General features: G+C 47.3%; 1 protein-coding gene across 2 annotated transcripts in view; it reads left to right on the top strand.

Annotated features, from left to right (window-relative positions):
* Positions 1–22,756, top strand: part of RFX4 (regulatory factor X4) — a 164,622-nt gene that overhangs the window by 54,416 nt on the left and 87,450 nt on the right. For both annotated transcript variants that reach the window (XM_043562415.1, XM_043562416.1), the window contains exon 4: positions 7,804–7,927. In XM_043562415.1, coding sequence (XP_043418350.1) covers positions 7,804–7,927 — 124 coding nt within the window. The remainder of the gene's footprint in view (positions 1–7,803; positions 7,928–22,756) is intronic.

The following is a 22,756-nucleotide window of genomic DNA, read 5'->3' on the forward strand; positions in this document are numbered from 1 at the left end:
AGCATTGGCAACAGTTGAACTTGTGACACTGTGCTATTATATAGTGCCTAGTTTTTGTCAAAAAAAAAAAGCGGGGTGGGGGGGCAACTTTAACCAAACACTGAGCATAGGGATTCTTGAACCTGGCTAATTCCAGGCCTTTCTGGAATACCAACCCAGTAGCTCGTGGGCCAAACACAGGATATGGATTAGAGGACTCCAGGTTCTGGATTGGATGATGATTCCATCATTACAGTGGCAGCACTAAATCCCCGATTCAGCCCATCACTCTGCATCAGCCAAACCTACAGGTTAACCAGATGCCAGTGGCAAACCAGGCTTGTGCCTGGCTGGAGACTTCACCAACCAAGCTCTTCTGCTGCTCATGAAAACCCTGTTGAGTTGGCAGGACTGTTACCCCTATTTAAAGAAGAAGAAACCAAGGCAGGCAACTGAACACAACAGAGGGTCACAGTCTCACTCCACCCGAGGGGGGGATTGCCTGATTCCCAAGAAGGCCCTCAAAGGGGAGGGAGAGCCAGCCGAGGCCCTGGGAGAAATACCAGATCCATCTGAACACGTGTTTCTGGTTGGTTTGTCTGCCTAGCAGCAAGTTGTAGGCTTAAGTGCTGTTTAAAGAAAAATGGATCGGTTTTGTTTCTTTGCTTGTTTTGGCTTTTTATAGATTCAGCCTCAGACCTAGCCAGAGCCAATGCCCACCATTTTGTTCATGTTTCTTGTCCAGTGAAGTCCTCTCCTTGGTTCCCATTTTCTTCTGATCAATTGTCAGCTTCCTAAAGGCAATGGCAGGGATTGCGTGTTGTTGCTCACTGCTGTATTCTATAGTGCCTGGCACACAGTAGGTGCTCAGTAAATGTGTGCCGGCTCACTGAGGAATGTCAGTCCATAGCACACAGTGAGAGCTTTAGGAGCCTCATACCTGAGTTCATACTCCATACCTGGCTTTTCCCAGGAGAGTGGCTTTGGGCAGTCACTTTGCCTGGCCCTCCCTTTCTTCCTTCATGTCATGGAGATGATGTTACTCATCTTGTGTGAGTAGTGATAGCAAATGTGAATATCCTTGGCACAGAAAATATAAAGCAAATATGTCATATTAATTGGGGGTTTTTCCTTAATCACCCAGGTCTTAAGGTTAAAAAAAAAGTGCTTTTCTGATCTGTGCAAACGTCTGTGTAAAAGTCCGCTTTCCTTCCTTCCCACCTCCTTCTGTCTTCCTTCTGCAGGGTTGACTGACTGTGTTCAGGGCACAGTAGTAGGAACTGTGCTAACATAAATAGGGATGCTGTTTGGTCCCTGCCTTCAAAGGACTCTCAGTCTAAGATGTAAAGTGTTACCAGAATATTCCACAGTAACCTAGAATAATACTGACAGGTGCCCCTTATCCAGCGTCCCCCTCTGCCACCTAGAGGGCTGTGGGTTGTGCGTGGATTCTTGTTAATCCCCTCAGCGGCCTTGGGAGATGGGTATTAGTATCCTTTGCATCATGTTACTGATGAAAGAGACAAGGATCTGAGGGTTCAAGCAACACACCCGAGCCTGTGGTGCCTTGCAAGTGGTGTGGGCAGGATTTAACCTCAGCGTCCCCTGCCTCTGAACCCAGTGCTGCTTCTCAGTGAGGGCAGTTGGAGCCGCAGACAGATATGAAGGGCTGTGGAAACTCCCAGGAAGTGATGAGAGCTTTGGGGGCAGAGGCTGCGCTTCCTGTCAAGACTTTCTCCTCCACAGATGCAACTCCGTGCCTGGCGGATGCCCATCGCAACACTCTGCATGTTGTCGGGTGAATGAATCCATGACTCTGGCAAGGATGAGGAACCAACTAAGAGGCCATGAGCAGATGGGGCTGGGTGGGAATTAAACATAGTGTCAGGGAGAGAAATTTGAGCTGAGCCTAGAGGGGCTCACCTCTCGTGGTGGAATGCCCTGGAACATATGGGGTGGGGAGCATGTGCAAGATCAACAGTCCTTTGGCTGGGGAGAAGTGTATGTGCAGAGCAGTGGGTCGAGAGAAGCCTGGAGAAGTAGTCAGGGGTCATATGGTGGGGGCCGTACATGCCAAGGGAGGGAATTAGAACTTCTCCACAGAGGCAGAGGGGAGTAACTGATGGGTTTAGATTACTGTCTGGCCTCTGCTTAGCAAGTTTGTTTTCACGTATTTTTCAGTCTCTGGGTCAACCTGAGTAATAAGTTACTATGTCCTGCAAGGCTTTTAAAAGTCCTGCTGTCTGATCTTCTGGTAAAATAGAAGAGAAAGTTTCTGTTGTAGACATGTCCGCAACGACCCGGGTAGTGGAGACTCTGAACTGAAATCTCACACGTACAGAGAAGAGAACAGGTTTCAAAGGAGAGCAGCAGGAACAATTATGCTGGGTGCTGAAACATTTGGTCTTCATTGTCAAGTGCTGATACGGAGCTTCCTCCCCTGCCCTGGGTTGCTGCGGCCAAAGCCTCATGAGGAGATCTTTTTCAAAATGTATACCGCAGATAATGACTCCTGTTGGCTAGTAGACTGAGTTCATTATCTCCCCATAATAGGATAGGTTCAATTCAAATATGATCAAGTTATTAAATAGAAGATCAGAAAAGTGGAAGAAGTGGGGAATTTTTTGGTGATCATTAAAAATATCCAGGTATAATGGAGTATTGTTCACCATGTCAGACTAATGATGTCCTCTACAAGTGAGGAGAAGGGGAAATTTCATCAGATATGAAGAGAAATAATTAACTGCCTTTCTTTCTGCCATGCCTTGGTCAGCGAAGCAGACATTCCAATTAGCAACTTCAGTACACGCACGGACCCTCTGGATTTTGTAAGGAGGTTTGGGGAAAGGTATCATGACGCTCTTTCTGCGGAAACTCATCAAGCATCAAAGTTGCCCTTAATGCCAGTTACATCTATTCATTTGTAGAGCTTATTAAAATGCTTCATAGTCATAAGCCACCTAGATACCTTGAGGCGAAGAAGCTCTGGGAAGAGGAACAAAATGTGGGTAGAATTGTAGTTATTTAGAAGGCTCTGGCCTTTGGCAGGTAACTGCTTAATTAATTCAGCCTGTGTGAACTGTGACTTACACTCCTCTGGATTCAGATAGTTTGTTGCTGCTATGGGTTCATTTAATGGGATGTATTTTAACCCTGGTCTTCTATTTTAATGCTGATCCCTTGGCCGTACTTAGTGAGCGAGCAAGCCACAAGAATATCAAATATAAACTCAGGCACGGGGGGTGGGGGGCTTAAGCAAAATAGCTAGTGGCAAGGGGGAGCCAGGAACCCACCCGGGAGACTGTGCTCTCTGACACCACATTATCACCGCCCTCCATTACTCCCTTGCAGTTCTGAACCGTGAGGAATGGCGCCTCCGGTCATCCTTCAGTCCAGTGAGGAACCTGAGAGCTTGCCTTGGTTGGTGCCATCCATCTCACATCTGGCAGCATAAGAACCACACGCACTGAGTGTTATCCCTGCCCCCACGGCCACCCCTCCAATTTACACCCCATCACTTTTTGCCTGAACTCTTGTAGTAGCCCCTAACTGGTCTCGTTTCTTCATTCATTTGTTCAACAGTTACGAGTTAGTCGCCATGTGCCAGGCCTCACTAGTCAGCCTTGTCCTCCTACAGTAGAGGTGCCAGGATGACCTGCCAAAGAGTGAATCTGATCATGCTGCAACCATGCCTAAGAAAACTTAACTGGCCCCCTAGGGGTGCCTGAGTGGCTCAGTCGGTTAAGTGTCCCACTCTTGGTTTCGGTTCAGGTCATGGTCTCATGGTTCATGGGTTCCAGCCCCGTGCTGACAGTGAGGAGCCTGCTTGGGATTCTCTCTCTCCCTCTCTCTCTGCCCTTCCCCCACTGTCTGTCTCTGTCTGTCTCTCAAAATACAGAAATAAACTCAAAAAAAAAAAATGGCCCTCTATCATGTTAAAGGGTCATATGCCTTTTGTAAGATGAACTCTGAATGGCTTGAAATGCATGTATATTGAATGTACCTATGGATTTTTCTGGCCAAAGTTAATTTTAGGAAATGATTAGCAAGGATAAGCAAAAAGGAATACTTTCTCCTCCCTACAGCTTGTCCTGCACAAAGTTGCAGCCATCCAAGGTGTGTGTGTGTGTGTTAGACTGGAAAATGTTCTACCATAGTCTACAGAGTTGAAATCAAAGCTTTGAAAAGAAATTGCTTTTTTTTTTTAAAGTTTATTTATTCATTTATTGGAGCAGGGAGGGGCGGAGAAAGGAAGACAGAGAATCCCAAGCAGGCTCCACACTGTCAGCGTGGAGCCCAGTGTGGGGCTCGAACCCACGAACTGTGAGATCATGACCTGAGCGGAAGTCAGGAGTCGGATGCTTAACCGACTGAGCCACCCAGGTGCCCCTGAGAGGAAATTGCTTAATGGGACTCTCAGTAGTCTAGATGAAACCAAGGAAACTTGGATGTTTTTTGTTTTTATTGTTATATTCGTTTACAATCAATCCGTTGTTGGCTAATAGAACATAGTAAGCTTTAAATTCATATTAGTGACTGTTGTTATTGATGACATTATTATTATTTCTACAGCATCCCAGAAACACTCTGGTCTTCCTGCCTCTGAGTCTTTATTTTTTCAGTTCACTGAGTACTGCTCCATCGCCTCCCGTAAATGACGTTTCTGCAGTAATTCTTGAACTCCGAGGGTTGCCAAACTTCTATTCCAGGCCATATTCTCTTGGGGACATTGGAAGATTCTCCATACCCCCTCCCCCTTTGTTTTTTTTTAAAGGCCCCTTTGCAAGCTCTTTCTCCACTCAGACCATTGTCTCCATCATCCAAAGCACATTGTCTCTCACCCTTGCTGTTCTCCATTGCCTAGAATCCCCTCCATCTACCACAGCAGGACACTGTAGTGGGTTAGAGGAAGACTCTCCCATTTACTGCCTGCGCGACCATGGGCACATGAGTTCCACTCTCTGAGCCATATAAACCTACCACATAAGGTAGGCTTTATACCCATGTATCCAGTTTCCTCATTGGACACATGGGTATAAAACCTACCTTATATGGTTATTGTGAGGATGGAAAGAGATACCAGATACCCAGTGCCTGGGACCTGGGAAAAGAGCAACTGATGCTAGCTGTCCCAAAATTCAAATCCCAGTTCATCCATGAAACCTTAATTACCTCTTCTCATCTACACAGGAATCTCTCTGTTCTCCCACCTTTGACTGCTCTTATAGTAGTTAATTTTTCATATTTTGATGCATTATTCTTCCCAGATAGACTGCAAAGTGAACCAGGGCATAGGTCATGCCTTATGTCAACGCAAGAGGCTACAGGAGCCAGACAAGGAACAGAAAATAGATGGGTGTCAGAAAAGTAGGGAGGAGTGAGGACTCTGGCCAACTCGAGGGCACACCTACCTCTGGCCAATTATTGTCATGTGGGAATATGGGTCCAGCATTGCCAGATCTCAGCCTTTTCACAAGAAGCCAGATCCTTAGGGGAAATGTCCTGAATTTTAAAAGCCAGGCCAACAATATTGAGGCCAAGCAAAGCATGTCTGTGAGACCCCAGTTTGTGAAAGCTGCCGTATTTGGATGGTCCATACCAGTTTGTATGTAAACTGGTCATGTGGACCTCTGAACTCACTTTTATAGAGAAACAGTGCTGTGAATGGCAGTTAGGGGGCCAGGCTAAGCTAGAAGGCTGATTCCCATTCATACCAGACCTGAAGCTTAGGACAGTCCCAAGAAATCTCATCTCTATGTGAAAGCATTTTCCCACGGGGAGCCACATCTAGTGTTTGTTCTAATTTCCGATGTCAGGGACATGCATACTAGAATGTAAGCCCTTTCAGGCCAGGGCCTTTGTTTTGCTCTCTGCTGTTTCCTTAATGTCGAGAGCAGTGCCTGGAACTCAATAAATATTTGTTGAATTTTAAAGATTACCTGTATCTCTATCCATCTGCCCACCATTTAATCTATTCCCTACATGCAAACAAGGACTATCTTGCTCACCAAGTGCTCCCCAGCACTTGGCAGGTGGTAGGAGATCAATAAGTATTTGTTGAATGAATATATAACTGCAACGATCCATCCACCAGACACTTAATTGAGCACCTGCTGTGTGCCAAGGAATATGTTGGCCTTCAAGGATGCAGGAGTGACTCAGACACCATGCCAACCTCAAGGAATTAGGTCACCCAGAAAGGATTGCATAAACGGTTTCCCGGAACACTTCTAAAAATGATCAGGAGTTACTCAGTGCTCCCCTTCCCAGAAGAAGGGGGACTAGGTGAGGTGATGAGACCACTCAGCACCAGGCTTCTTCATTTATCTGGGCGTGCCTAGGGTTATATTCATTGGTAGGGTTTGGATGTGAAATGATTGAATTGATTTTCTTTCAGCCACATGCTGGAATGGGCACAGTGAGCACTGCCCTTTCAAGTGGCCACCTCAGGAGGCCGTGTCCTCATTCTGCTTCACAGTCACGGCAGGACTGGACCACTTCTTTGGCAAGTGCCCCTGAGAAGTTAGAAGCCATCTGAGGATATTTATTTCACTGCTCTAGAATCTTGCCTTATTTTTGTCTCTGCCCCCACTCCCCACCCCACAACAAATGTTTGAGATGAAAGGGCTATTCCAGTCACTTTATTCCTCAAACTTGGTTCCAAATGACTTTGGGTCGTTTCCAAAAATCCAGTTTGTGATCCAAAGAGAAATATCTTCTGTTCGTGAGTTAATTGAACAGTGTGTGCCCCAGGCTCTGAAAGCAGCAGGCCCAAAGAGACGTCCCCAAGTTGTCATGTGCCCTGGCAGTTCTGCTGGAAGAAGTGTTCTTAAACCTTTCAATGTGTCTATGAAAAAGGGGGCAGGATTCTTTTTGATGCCTACACTCTGGTGTTTAGGTGAAAGAGGGGAAAATAGGATAACCTGTATCTAGTTTATTTTTATATCCCAAGATCTAGCACCCATTCAGGACATATGGGCACCCAAAGATGTTTTAAGGAGAGGATAGGTGTATGATGGTGAGGTCTAACACCTACTAAGTGTTTATCGTGTGCCAGGCACCATGCCTGCACATGTCACACGTTCGACTGTCACAACAGCTTATGAGGCGATCACAGCCAGCACCTCCAAAAGGAAACCCTACCTAAGGGTAAATAACTTGCTCAAGGTTACCAAGCCAGCAAGTGACAACACTGGGGTTTGAATCCCCATGGAAAGTCCCTACCCTAGACCCTTAAACTAGGGTCATTACGAAGGTGATGGGTATAGAATCGTAATTCCAGCACAGCAGAGGCGATCCTGAAGAAACCAGAGGGTTCGGCTCCCGCTGTGATCCTAAAACCTTCCTTCAGTCAGTGAATTACTGGCTGTCCCGCTGTCTGGTTTCTCCTTGGGCGTTTGTTTTCCCACGGCTATCCCACCACACTGCTCTTGTTAGCAAAGACGCTCCCGACACTGGGACACCTGTTAGAAATGGCTACACGAGTGAGTGTGTGGTTCGAAGCTCGGCTGACTGGGGCACCTACAGGATCCTGTATATCACTTTGGGAGTTTGGGGGAACCTGATCCACCCACACCAATGGCAGCATGGAAGAGAGGGACTGGGAATTTGAGCTGAAAGTGATTCGAGGTCACACAGCCACGGGGGCTAGAAGTCCGATCCTGCCGACCTACCAACTTCACGCGTGACCATGTGGCTTTGTCCTCCTGGGCTTCAGTTTCCCCATCTGTAGGAACACTTCTCTTCAAGTCCTCCTCTGGAGGAGAGCTAGAAAGACCATGCCCTTCTTGCTTGAGGCTTGCTCATTGGGCATTCATTCCACAGGCTGGAGGAGAACTATGAGATCGCGGAGGGGGTCTGCATCCCTCGCAGCGCCCTCTACATGCATTACCTGGACTTCTGCGAGAAGAATGACACTCAGCCTGTCAACGCGGCCAGCTTTGGAAAGGTGAGTCCAGCCTCCCCGGGCTTATTCCTATCCTTCCCCTCTTCCCAGTAATTTTTGCACTGTTCTTAATCATTTTGAACATCTTAATTGTTTTTTTTTTTTTAAAGTTGCTTTGGTAACTTAAATACTTTGGTAACTTTGCTATAATACTTTGCTGTAAAAAGTTCAAAGGCTTATTAGCAAGGTAATACCAAGCCCAATACCAAAACAAAGTAATACCGAAGTATGAAAACTTCCACACGATTCAGACAAGTCATAGAGTAAAAAGGGAACACCTAACTGGACTTTCCTCAGTACTCAATTTGCAGGAAGTGCCTTCTTTCCTTCCGAGGGACAAATATTAGACTCCCAAGTGTGTTCCATGTCTGTCAGTGAGTCTGGGGCAGGCAAACTGCTTGCGTCTGTAATGTGAAAGCCTTGGAGAAGCTGGAAGATGGCCTTACGTCATTAGCTTAGAGATCTGAGAATCCTCTGCTGGGAGTGGTCTTATTTGCATTACCGCAGGCTTGGCTGCTGTCTGTCTCATGACAAAAACATTTTCCACACTTAGGACTCTGTCCACAAAAACTCATTGTCACTGATCATTCACATTTACCAGGCCAAGGAAAGCTGTTGGAGCACTCTTTCTTTTTTCTAATGTTTATTTTTGAGAGAGAGAGAGAGCAGGGGAGGGGCAGAGAGAGGGAGACATAGAATCTGAAGGAGGCTCCAGGCTCTGAGCTGTCAGCACAGAGCCCGATGCGGGGTTTGAATTCACAAACCGTGAGATCATGACCAAGCCAAAGTCGGACGCTTAACCAAGTGAGCCACCCAGAGTACTTTTAAAGACTGATCATTTGTCTGTTTGATAGATAAAAATATGGATTTTTACACCTGCATAATACCCAATTTAATTTGAGACAGTACATCCGAACTGTTTCTCCTTAGCTTCTTTTTCCTATGTATAGTTTTTTACTGCATCCACTAACAAAAACATAGGCAGGCTGATTTGGCACCACTGTTCCTCACCAGTTTTCTGAGTGCGGGCATAACATGGACTGAACTGGCAAAAACAAGTCACTGTTTATGTTTCGGGAATTCCGTTTTCCCAACAGATAAAATCATCAGCAGGAAAAAGAGAAAAGAGAGTAGTGTCAGGTCTGAGCCCACCCCCCTGGAGGGTTTAAAACTGAGTGGCTGGGAATTGGCTCCACTCAATAAATGGGAAGATGCTCCGTGGTGACTTAGGGAAGGGCATATGTTTTTGTGATGCATTAACCCTGTTTTTCATACGTGATAATAATTTTTTTTTTAAGTCAGTGGAGATACCACCTTTGCTGTTTCTTCCGTTTGTGTCTTCAGTCCATCAGTGTTGGCTGAGATGGGCTGCGTGGGCGGCACTGTGTTCCGGGGAAAACGAGAAGGGAATCCAGTATGGGTCCCGCTTGTGGAGAGGCTCACGGTCTAGGGAGGGAGTCGGTGAGCTCCTCAGCAGGTGGGAGACGGAAGAGCACACCCGGAATCCAGGGGATCCTGGAGCTTTGTCACACGTCTGGGGGCCTGGGACATTCACTCGCATCCACACTTCCTCATGGCGGCCACAGTGGAGAGTCCAGGATAGGGCCTCAGATGGAGGGACAGGTGGGGTGAACCAAGAGATCAACAATCTAACTCTCCTGGACTAATCACTTAACCTCTCTGAGCCTCAGCCCTCTCTGCTGTGAACTGGGAATCAACCTCTCCCTTCGTCATGGGGATGCTGCAGGATTCAAGGGAGATGATTGTCAGTGGATGATGTGTGGTATATGTATGTCCCTGTCCGGGGCAGGCAAGTGGCTTGGCTTGGTAATGCAAAAGCCTTGGAGAAACCAGGAAATGAATCTTCAGGTACTATTCCCCTCAGTCATCTGATAGGTCAGGTACAGTGACACCCACACATGCCATTGCAGTTGTTGTTATGAATTTCCCCATGAGCTGTTTGTGCACAGATTCTGGGGTGAGGGAAAGACCATAAAAACGCAAATCCTCGCCATATCTAGAAACTCTATTTTGCCCAAATAAGGACCTTTTCTTTCCTTTTTCTCACTTCTGTAACACTGTTGTCAGCTCAGGGATTCCTTGACTTTGTGATCTAGGTAAAATCGATTTAACTCAGCCCCTCCTCTCCACTCCCTGGGTGTTAGCTTTCTCAGACCCACCTTGACCTGGACTCTTTCTTCTGTCTACACCACTTCTCTCTACCTGTGCTGTTCAAGACGGTAGCTGTGAGCCACATATGGTTGTTCAACTTAAACAGAATTAAAAATTCAGTTCCTCAGTACCATGAGCCATATTTCAGATGCTCACTGGCCACATGTCACTAGAGGCTGTCGTATTGGACAGTGCACATAGAACATTTCCATCATCACAGAAAGTATTCTTGGACGGCCCCGTTCTGAACCACCATGAGCCAAGGATGAAACTCAGAGTCCTCTTTGATTTGCACAAGACAGCCCGCAGAAAGCATTTGTGACCCCAGTAGACTGAAGTTTGAAGGAGGGATTTACATCCCGGACAACATCTAATGGAACAGACATCCCCATTCCAGAATGCTCTCCCACCTCCATACACACTGGAGGCTCCCTGGGCCTCCCCCTGCCAGTTCCCCACAGCCAGTCCCAGCCCCCTCTGCTCTGCCACCCCCCCTTTCCCCTTCTGCCACCTCCCACTGCTCAGCCCCCCTTCCTCCTCGGGACAACCTCCACCAGATCACCTCTGTTCTCTAATCCTTGGTCCTACTGACATCTATGTCCACAGGTCTTACTTTCAAAATATTGTTTCCAAATAATAACTTTTCTTTCTAAGAATTACAGTGCCAGCTGCTTCCAAAATAGTCATTAAAAAAAGACATCCAAACTCAGTCCAAAAGCAATGACATACTCTAATGGTATTAAAAGCACAAATGCAAAAGTGCTTTGCAGGTACCTTGCCATTGATTTCAAATGCACTGGAAATTCGGGCTGTCCTTCCAGCCACAGAGGACAGAAGGAGCCCGCTGAGGGTTTCTACACTGAGCTTGTTGAACTGAAATCCCGGCCATGCTCGCCCTTCCTAAGGGCTCCCAGCTGCAGCTGCCATCCCCCCGGAGAGAAAGGGACTGGTTGTTCTGTGAAGCCTGGGGTGTAATTGTGGGCAGCCTTCCTTTGAGCAGATCCATCCAAACTTGCTGCTATTCATCTATGAACTTTTAACTCTGCGTAGGCAAGGTTCAATATTTCAGCTTCATTTTTAGAGAAAAATTTGGTGATAGTCTTCCACCACCCCGCCGCCCCCGCCCCCCCGCCATCCCGGCAACCCCCCACTCTCCTCCCCAGCTTGCAAATGGGCTGAGGTGAAACAGCATCAGCGGTGAGGCTCTCCGCCCCCCCTCCCGTGTGGCCTGGTGGGGATACTGTCCTTGATAAAGCGAGTGGACGGCAGCAATGGTTTTGCTGCAGGGCAGAACTGAAAGAGATCCTCTTTCCAGCACTGCGGCCAAGCCCCATAAGCACTGGCTTCCAGTAAGCCCGTATTGACTTTGGGTCCCAGAATTGATTGAGGCATCACAGAGAATGCTGAAGCTTGTGCCTGCCTTTCCGTTGGCTAGGGTAACGAAAGGTCACCCGGCTTGGAGTCACTTCACTTTCCTGAGCTCCCATTTCCTTACCTCTAGACGGGAATAATCCCTCACAAATGACTCTAGGGATAAAATGAGACGCTGCTTAGGAGAGCATTTTTAACATTGTAAGGCATTCTACCAATGGAAGAAGCCACCGTTATCTAAAACTGGCCTCACTCCATCCTGTTTCCTCTGTTTCCTACCATGCTTTTTCTTTATAGCACTTATAACTGTCTGAACTGTTACATATGTGATATAACTAATATATTACATGTTATATGTATAATTATCTGTATGGCATCATTGCCTGTTATTCTACATCAGTATATTACAGATAATATTCATATGACATAATATATATGTACATATATATGTTAATCATATATGTATGTATATATATGTGTGTGTGTATGTATGTGTGTGTGTATATATATATATATATATATATATATATATCTGTTAGTTGCTTGTGTTTTATTTGCCTCCTTTTCTAGAATGGAAGCTCCATGAGGCCTTTTTTTTTGTTCACTATGCATCCCTAACTCCCAGAATAGCGCCTGGCACATAATAGACCCTCAGATATTTATTGAAGATTGAATGACTTGTGTTATTGCTATTTGCCAAGGACGCTGAAATCATTTGATACACGTGAATGTGTTTAGCCTGTATGACGCCCATATGAAACAGACATTGTATCAATTTTCCCTTACCCATTTGCTGGGCACGGATGAACTTGTCCAGGTACCAATGGAAACTGGTTGTATTTTCACTTACTTTGAAGGGCTACCTTCAAAGTCCTCTGCTCAGCTGTCCTGCTCTGCCCTCCGATGACATCACAGGGAAACCCCACAGCATCCCAACCATGTTCAGCCATCGTATTGGTGTTGGTTAGAAGATTAACTCATTTTCAGCTATGAAAAAGTCCCACTCGGTCCAGTTTAAAACATGCATCTCACATGCAAGGCAGAGCCTCTCCCTTCCTGGGGCTCAGAATTTGCTCTGTCAAAGAGGGGCAGGATGGGTGCTTCCTTCCTCCCTGTGTCTTCTGGCTTCTCCAGGGCTGGAGCAGAGGGGCATCAGAGGAGGGTGAAAGAAGGAAAGTCAGCGGGACTCATTTTGTGGGCTCTTCCCGCCAGCGCCCTCTGCTGGAATGGCCATCCATCCAGCTACAGCAATGAGTCCAATCATGGGTTGGGGGGAACCCCGTGGATCTCCATCCACAATGGCTGAAGAGATGTGCTCTCCAGCTGACTTTCCACCACCCACCCCCAGGCTGCTCTTGCTCCTCCGCTGAGGATCCCCCATCCGGCTCCGTTCTAGTGTTGGAGGGTTTTAAGCAGCTCACTGCATACCTGCTCTTACACCCTGATTCTTAGAGATGCCCAGATGAGCCCCCACAGATGTAACCTGTGTGTGGAACGGGACAGACTCAGCAGTGTACACACAGAAAGTGATTTTGCTCACGCTATGGCCCAGCTTCCTTCCCTGACCCCCGGTGGCTTCATGGCAGGCTTAATTGCTGTTTGATTCTTGATTATAAAAACAAGCCTCTTTTCAATAATTTAGGCTCTCTGTTAGACATTGAAGTCTGGTCCAGGGCTCCAATCAAAACCTGCAGCCTCACATCCACTTGGAAACTCCTCCCAGACTCGCAGCTCAGCCCTGACCACGTGTGGCCTGAGGACCTGCAGAGGGGAAGTGGGGCAAGTGGTCTGACCTCCTGCTCGTCCCTGACCTTTTTCTCCTGCTGCTGCTGCTTACAGGCTTGCCAGGTTGAGAAAAAAAATACTTCCAAAATGGTAACCCCAGTTCTCTAGTAAAAAGCAGTAAAGTAAATTTTTAGAGAACAGTGAGTGGAACTGTAAATTGAAACAAAATCATGGGGATCAGAATTGGCCTACATGTGACATCATACCCAGCTAAATTGTCCAAGCTTATTTTTTTAATGTTTGTTTATTTTTTTTTAATTTTTTTTTCAACATTTATTTATTTTTGGGACAGAGAGAGAGCATGAACGGGGGAGGGGCAGAGAGAGAGGGAGACACAGAATCGGAAACAGGCTCCAGGCTCCGAGCCATCAGCCCAGAGCCTGACGCGGGGCTCGAACTCACGGACCGTGAGATCGTGACCTGGCTGAAGTCGGACGCTTAACCGACTGCGCCACCCAGGCGCCCCTAATGTTTGTTTATTTTTGAGAGAGAGAGAGGGAGACAGAATCTGAAGCAGGCTCCAGGCTCTGAGCTGTCAGCACAGAGTGGGGCTTGAACTCACGAACTGCGAGATCATGACCTGACACGTAACTGCCTGAACCACCCAGGGACCCCTAGATTGCCCAAGCTTATTAATAGACCATTCTTTTTAACAGATGTTAGAGAGCTTTTTATAAAATTAATAAAAATAGCAAACACCTAGGGCTTTCTATGACCTGGCACTGTTCTAAGCATTTTACATATATCTGCCTCCTCCAAACTACTCTATGAGGTAGGAACTTTTGTTATCCTCATTTTGTAGATGGGTGAACCGAGTCCCAGAGAGATAAGGTAATTTGCCCAAGGCCACACAGACAGTAAATGGATGTGAACCTGGAAAGTCTGGCTCTAAGAGTGCATGCACTTCAACTTATCTCAGTTTACCCAGGGCAAGTTATTTTGGGGGTAGGGTATGTATGTGGGGGGGGGGCGCGGCTGGAGGTAGGTGTATGTGGAGAACAAAATACTGGGCCTTTTGACCTTGGTGCGGTCATTAGCAACCACCTGGCACCTGTTAGATGATGGAATTTGGGACTGAAATCTCAGCCTGTCTCTCAGAGGCATGAGTGCTGGTATCACAGTTGAGAAATGCCCCCTCAAATCTTTCCCCACCCAGGTGTTCTGGGCACTGTGAACCCTGCAGCCAGTATTTCCCATGCTGGTTCCCCCTCGACACTTGTGTTCCCCCACTTATTAGATACTCATTTATCTTGATCCCTTGTGGCCCCAGCTCTGTGCTGGCAGATGGGAAGTAGGGTGAAGAAGATAGTCTGTCCTCGAGGGGAGTGGGCTGCAGAAGGGACACGTGCCCATGAGAAACCACAGAACAAGATGGCAGATGTGCCCCTGAGCTGGAACACCCATGACTCGGGGGACAAAGGGAGGAGACTTCTGCCTCCTCAAGCGTGGGGGGTGACTGGTGGCCTGAGAATGAGGTCAATCTGGGAAGAGCCCCAGGGTTGCACTACTGCCCTCTCCCGACCTGCAGCCTTGTGGGATCCACGGAAGCTGAGGAAGGTGTTTTGATTTCACCAAATACTTCTCTCTCCTGCATCTCCACTTGGTTTTTTGGGGGATCTCTAAGCAAAAGCTCTGCCTTCACAAAGGTGGAGCATCTCTATGTTTAGCAGCAAGCGAAGCTTTTTCAGAAAGAAAAACCGGGCCTCAGATTTCTGAGCCAAGAGCACATCTCTGACTTATAAGCAGATTGCTTTCCACTTATCTGTCACATGCATTGCAGAGAGGTTATGAGGCAAAAACTTGTCTCCCTCAGCAGACCTTTACTGAGGCCCCACCATGGGCATTGGCCAGGAGTTTCCAATAATGCCAGGTTTTGAGTCCTCAACTTGAGGATCCGTTGCCCTTACTCTCTCTGTGACCATGGACAGGTCCCTTTCCCTCTCTGAACCTCAGTCCCTCCATCTATCAAAGAGGTAATAGGGAATAGGGAAGTCAGTCTACAAACATACGGGGATCTTTACTGCATTAGTTGGAAATACTTTTCAGTTAGAAACTGGGATGGGCAGTGACGCCGATTCTGTGCCAAGCCCTCTGCACACACTATCTCGTGTAGTCCTCACTCAGCCCTGTGAACTGGATGCTCGTTTTGTTCCCTTTGGACAAAGATGGCTTGGCTGACTCCACGGCTACTGGAACCTTCTCTGGGAAGTTAATTCTGGGTGGAAATCAGAAGGTGGATCAGTTGGGAATTGTATTGTGGGGCTGTGGGTGAAAAATGCCCCTCTCCATCCCCAAACAGTGACTTAAATAAATGAGTGGTTTTCCTTTTCTTCACATTAAATATAAAAGATGATAACCCAACACCGGCATAACAGCCCTTTAAGAGCATCGGGGACCTGGGCTCCTCCTCTTTCTATGCCCTGCCATTTGTAGCAGATGGCTTCCAACTTCTGTATCACCTCATGGTCCAAAGTGGCTGCAGGACAACAAAGGCTTATATTCCAGGCCAGAAGGGGTAAAGGGGTAAGAAGAGACAGGTCAGAACTCCAGCCAAATCGGCTATCTTCAAGAGCCTTCCCAGAGCCCTGCCCAGTGATCTCCCCTACATCTCACTGGCTGCCCTTGGTTGTCAGGGAAGCAGGAAAATGTAGACCATCGCCTCCTGGAATAAAAAATTAGAGTTTGGTTAGCAAGGAGAAAGGGGTAAACAATGAACCATTTTATCCACATATGAGCATTTTAGAAATACGTGTATTCATTTTTTTTAAACATTGAGCTATAATTAACATATAACATTGCATTAGTTCTAAGTGTATGGCATAATGGTTTGATATATGTGTATAATGTGCAACAATCACCAGATAAGTTCAGTGAACATCTGTCACTACCCAGAGTTATAATTTTTTCTTTCTTGTGATGAGAACTTTTAAGATCTACTCTCTCAGCAGCTTTCTTTCTTTCTTTTTTTTAAAAATGTTTATTTATTTTTGAGACAGAGAGAGACAGAGCATGAACGGGGGAGGGTCAGAGAGAGAGGGAGACACAGAATCAGAAGCAGGCTCCAGGCTCTGAGCTGTCAGCACAGAGCCCGACGCGGGGCTCGAACTCACAGACCGTGAGATCATGACCTGAGCCGAAGTCGGAAGCTCAACCGAGTGAGCCACCCAGGCGCCCCTCTCAGCAGCTTTCAAATGTACAGCACAGTATGAACTATGGTCACCATGCTGACAGGTGATGTCCTCAGGACATTTTTTTATCTCACAACTGGAAGTTTGGACCTTTTGACCCATTTCCCCCACATTGTCCCTGTGTGTCCTTTTATAAGTGTCACAACGATGAAATGGAACCCAGGATCCTGAAAACATGTATGGAATACTGTCAGGTTAGGAGCCCAGGAGAAGGACACAGGTGGCACAGAGTGATCACTTAAAGACAGTGGGCAGGTAACGTGATTTATAGTCAGCTCGTCAGCAAGAGGCTCTCGTGGATGGGCACTAGACAGCTAGGAGATAGTGCCATTTGAATACGTGGAGAGGCCATTTAGCCTCAAAACTGTGTGTCCCCTGAAGGCTTTATTGATTTCTGGAACCCTCCGTTCCTTTGATTAAGTCTGTAAAAATGCAATTAGAACAGAGCGGGATGAGTCATTAATATATATCGGTTACTGACATATCAATATAAAAGAGTTTAATCTATTTCAGGGACTTGGAGATTGGTTGGTGAGACCCCATCATTTTTTAGCTGAGGGAATTGAGAGGAATTGAGTGGTTTTCCCCAGGTCACACGTGGAGTGGCGGGGCTGGATCTAAGGGGTGGGAGAACACGGGACGCCCGCTGCGGGGCAGGGAGACCAGGAAGCAGCAAGGAGACCAGAGAAGGGGAAGGTGGGGCGACAGATGTATGAATTGAATGTATTTATATGCTGCCTTTTCCTCATGAGGACTTGCGGTAATTGGCAGTTTGGGCTGTGGGTGGCTCCTCCTTGAATGCTTGGCTCCTTCCTCACTGCCGGCCGTGCTCAAGCGATGCCAGAATATGCCAAGTGTGTTCTGGGGACCCGTGCTTGGGGCAGCTGCGTATACCTGCGGTAGGAGCCAAAGATCCTTCTTGCTTGACGTGCCTGCCCTCTTCCTCGAGAGTCCTTCCATTCCCCTCACTGACCTCAAGTCACGTGCAGGGCCCTGCGGGGGCGCAGGAAGATGAAGGTGCTCTTGAGGCATCAGGATCCTTCAGGAATGCTCTGTTGCCAGTTTTCAAAGGAAAACACTAATTCCATTGATGGAGTTCCCTGCAACTGTAAATTCCTGCGTGTGTTTTTCTTCACCTTGAGTATCTGCTGTGGGGTGTCCACGTCAGAAGGTCTGCTTTCATACCCGACCCCACAGTGTGTGATTTCAGGTGTCTCTATGTGTCACCCAGTGCCCAAGCTCAGAAGTCAGACTGTCTGGGCTCGAGTCCCGTCCCCACCAGTTACCAGCTGGGTGAGCTCAGACGATTTCCAAACCACTCTGGGCCTCTCTCAGTTTCTTCATGCAGAAAATGGGAACATGGCAGCAACCGCGTGGAGAGTTGTTGTCATAATGGCTATTGGGGGAGGGGGCTTCCTCAGCTCAGTGCCTGGTAAATATAAACACTCCGTGCATGTCAGCTATGATTATGATTTCAGTTCACCATGGCAGCATTCCATGACTTTGATACATCGTGTTTTTAATATATCACCGCTAACATCGATGTTTTGGCTCTTGCCGCTGCTCTTCCTTCTGAACAATTTTGAGAACAATTGTTCTAAAAATGTCCTGCCTGGCGCGCATGCTGCCATTACCACCCTCACCCGCTCCTGTTGTCGCCTTCGGAGTTATTCCGGTCTTGACTTAACCTGTAGCTTATGTAACTCACCTCATTCTAGCTAAGCCCGTGTGTGAGGACTGTCTCTTCTTGTACTTAAACACGTGACACACCATCCAGGCAGCCTCAGGATGAGACTGGGCTCACGTATGGGTTGGGGGCTTCTCAGAATTGTCATCCACGGTACCTACCTCTCGAGGGACAACACGTTCGCTGTTACGCTTGTAGCTCTGGGAGTTTTCACAGAATCTTTCATCAACCCATGCATGGGATTTGAAAATCCATTTCTGTCTCATCGCACTAGATAGGAGTTTCTCGTAAATATGTGAAATTTCTCTCGGGGGAATTTCCTGCAGCCACCCCCCCGCCCAGCACCTGGCGCCTAGTAGGTGTTCCCAGAAAACTCTTGAATGGCCAGAGGTGCATCAGGATAGTGCAATCGCTCTGGCAAACACCCATTTCAAAGTGAAAGCATGGAGGCAGGCTGTTTCAAAATCCTTATTGATACCACTAACTTAATTATATTTTCTTCTCCGCTAAAGGGGTGAGGTCTCTCGTCAACAAAGAAAGTGAGTACGTTTCTCGCTTTCACACTTGAAGTTGTGACAATCAGAATCCCTTGGAACAACCTCTTTTCTTAATCATCTCTTTCTCGTGTTCAAAACAATTGTGCGTGTATGTTTTTAAGAGAAGGCACAGGACTTTTGCAATACATAGTTACAAAACAACTTGCCCTTATACTGAATTTCTCACCTCTTGCTATTTGAAAAGCCCCTCTACTTTTCCCACACCCAAAAAACCTCTCAACTCAGACCCACAGCTCTTATTTTTGAACTGTTCTGAGCGTACTTGACTCCTTATACACATGAGTTTGTCTCCTTCAAAGTGTGGGAGGATGTGCACTTATCCCATTACCTTGGAGCTCCTTTTCGATCAATCCTTGTTGGTGGCAAATCGTTGCCTCCTGAGGGTGGATTGAATTTTTGGAAACAACCACAGCCTTTTTTCAAAGCCTGTCCCTCATGACTTAAGTTTGGAGATCAAGCTGGATCAAGATCATACACGTTGAGATCAAAATCAAACAAAGCCTGTCTGTAAGAGTAACAAGACAGAGTGGCTTTCTGGAGTGGCTGTAAAGGTGTCCCGAGGCGGCATCTAGACAGGACATCAGGGTTTTCACACACAGTTAGTGGACCCCTTGCTGGCTCCCATGGGTACCAGCCATATTGAAGAACAGGAGAGACAGTCGAACTGGAGTCTGTGAATCTGAGGAGGCTTGAACAGACGTAGATCCTTGTATCTCATCTGTGAAATGGGGATCACCATATTTTTCCCTCCAGCATCGTCTTTAGGATGAAATCAACGTTGCATGTCAAACACCTCATCCAGTGCCTGGTTCTTGCTGATGCTCAGGGTGGAGGCTGCTCCTCTTTCCCTCCTTCCCTTCCTTCTCTTAAAGGGAGGGGGGGTGGTTTGAATATGTCATTTCAGAAACATGTGCCTAAAACTCACATTTCTTGAAAGGCTGTGCCCACGAAATCATGTCAGGAGAGCCCACGTGTGGAATTGCCTTCAGCCTAGAGCCACACGTGGTTGACCGGGGAGACGAGTGGGCAGGAGAGATGGATAGCCTGGCCACCACCACCTAGAAGAGATCTGGCAGCTCCGGGGAGGGGAGTTCTGCAGGGCTGCTCTGCTTCCCACCCCTAGCCCCATGGAGCCCCCGGCCCTGGCTGCCTCGGCTCAAAGGGAGAAGGGTGGGATTCCCGAGTAATTAAAGGGAATTTGGAAGGCTGGGATGTTGCGGAATGTTAGATCAGTAGCTAGAACAGCATGTGGTGTTCTTTAGGCAGGCTTCATTGAATCCATACAAAAAGAGAAAGAGGGGCTGCCTGCCGCCTGCTCATTTATCAAACAGCGAAACTCAGCTTTCACAGCTCCACAAAAGTGTTTGACTGTTTGCTGAGTCTTGCTGCAGAAATTAAAAGCTGAACAGCCTTAGTGGGGCTGAACCGACCCTGCATTTTGAGACTCAAACTAAATTGTGCTGGGCTTTCAGATTCTGGGACCAGCCGATTATTTGGTGACAAGAGAAGAGAATAATTTGTAATTTGCAGCCCGTAAGAAACACTTAAAAAAAAAAAAAGGCAGCAAACCCCCTTCCCACAGGTTTTTGTTGCGGCTGGAAGGAGGGGTGCAATCTGTAACAGCCCTTTCTTTGCTCAGAGTGGGAAAAGTCTTGACCTCCGTTTGGGAAGAACGTGATGCTGTACGGCGTCCCCCACCCCCCACCCAGGAAACCTCCCTTCCTCTTAGTTCCCGGTTTGAAATCATCTTTCTCTCTTTTCGAGGAGGAGGAGGAGGAGAGGATTTGTCTTCCAGGATTTCTAGATAAAATGTGTTGTCACAAAAAGAACTAAATATTCTAACCGCACGAGTAATATTGCTTGGGAGACCAGGATATACCACAGAAGTCTGGAAAAAAAGTTCAGTGAGGATCCTCCGAAAATCCGTCAAAGGATCTTACTAGAGGGTGCCAATGAAGAGAACAGGCTAGAAGGGGATGAGGACCGTGGAGACAGAGCGGGGTGTTAACACACGTGGACCCCTCTGCTCCAGCACCCTGCCTGGAAGCAGGTCACTGTCCTGTGCAGTTTTGAAAGCGCGCCGAGGCAGAGCCCTTACCCTCCTTCCTGCTCCCATCCCAGGCTGATGTGGCCCAGGAGGCAGGGCTGGGCATCCATTCCCTAACTCCTTTGGTACCCCTGCAAGCCTGTGAGATTAGCTGAGCCAGTGTTTTATCTCTGTTTGATAGACAAGAAACCTGATGCTCAAATGGAAGGTCTCTTTTGGCCCTTCAATTTCGCACATTTTTTAAAAGTGGTAATAGCCTTCTGCACTTCATAGGAAGCAACTGATGGTACCTCTCCCAAACCTTGAAATATTTCTCCCCTTTAATCAGGCAGCTCCATATTTGAGAAACTATTGTAAAGTGGGAAAAAAACCAACATACGGGCCAATAAAAATAAAAATCGGGGCACGTAGGTGGCTCAGTCAGTTAAGTGTCCGACTCTTGGTTTTGACTCAGGTCATGATCTCACGGGTCGTGAGATCAAGCCCTGTGTCAGGCTGTGTGCTGACAGTGCAGAGCTTGCTTGGGACTCTCTCTCTTTCCCTCTCTCTGCCTGTCCTCTGCCCTCTCTCTCTCTCTCTCTCAAAATAAATAAATAAAAAGAAAAATCATTATCCCAAAGGTACTGCTTATAGCATTATTTACGTTAATACAATATTAGAAACAACTTCCATGGCCAGCCAAAGAGAGGGGCTTCATTTATTCTTTGATTTATTGAATCAATGGATTAAGGTACTGAGCCATAATGTCTCCTGCCTGGACTACACAGTGGCTTTTTCATGGTCTCCCTGTTTCTACCCTTGCCCCCTGATGTCACTTTTCCATCCAGCAGCCAGGGCCATCCTTTGGAAAGGTAAGTCAGACTTATTCCCCACGTTCCTGCTTGGAGCCCTCTACGGTTTCCCCATCTCATTGTGGGTAAAAGCAGAAGTGTTCATAAAGACCTACAAGGCCCCACGTGAACCATGCTCCATCAGCCACTCCCGACCTCCTGTTCTCCTGCTCTCCTGAGCACTTACTGTGCTCCAGCCACTTGGCCTCCTTGCTCTTCCTGACACGCATCAAACAAGCTCCTACCCCAGGGTCTTTGCACTGGCTGTTCTCTGGGCTTGAAACCCGCCCCCCCCCCCCACCATATCCATGAGGCTCATTCTCGCATTTCCTTCAGGTCACCACTCTAATGCCACATTACCACTTAGCCCTTATCACCGTAAAAAAACAACAAAAAAAACCCTCCCCCCACCCCTACTTTCTCCATTCCACTCACACTGTTCCTTTTGTTCCTCTCTGTAGCACTTAACCTGATACAAGATATATTGACATTTTAATTTATTTATTTTTGGTCTTCTCCCACTAGATGTAAGCTTCCTCACCAAAGGCTGTTTCTGTTCAGCTCAGTGTTGTGTCCCTCAGTGCCTAGCAAAGTGTCTGGCATATAGGAGGAGCTTAGTAAATAGTCATTGTTGAGTGAATCCAAACTGTACTGTCAGGCAACCTATTGTGGCTCTTGGGGCCGCAGCTCAGTGTAGGCAGTGAGCAGGCACCTAGTGTTTCCAATGAGGAAGTGAAACGGTCATGTTCAGGGCAGCCAAGTTAGGAGGGTGTGTCTGTGGTCCGGGTGAGGCCAGGGTGGGCTAGGGGCGCCGCGCGGGGACAGAGAGAAGTGGCCAGGCTCAGCAGGCGTCTTCGTCAGAATCAGTGCGACATGGGGTTGTGCGGGGTCGGGAAGAGAGAGCACAGTCTCTCCTCTTATGTCTTGGGCGACTCAGTGGAGTGTGGTGCTGGCCACAAGATAGTAAAACTGCACATATAGATCCGCACATTATTCAAAAGGAGTAAGTAAAACCCTTGAGCTATGGAGGAAATCCTAGGATGAATGGATCTGTGCATTTGAAGGCCCTATTCCACAACTTGATAATTCCTCAAGATCATAGCACAGAGAATTGCAAACACACTGATTGTATGTTTTATTGCCTCTTGAGGTAGAACAGACAGCTTCTGAAGGCTTTGTTTCCCTGGGGGCTTTT

The sequence above is a fragment of the Prionailurus bengalensis genome, chromosome B4 (assembly GCF_016509475.1).
Source record: "Prionailurus bengalensis isolate Pbe53 chromosome B4, Fcat_Pben_1.1_paternal_pri, whole genome shotgun sequence".
NCBI classification, from domain to species: Eukaryota; Metazoa; Chordata; class Mammalia; order Carnivora; family Felidae; genus Prionailurus; species Prionailurus bengalensis.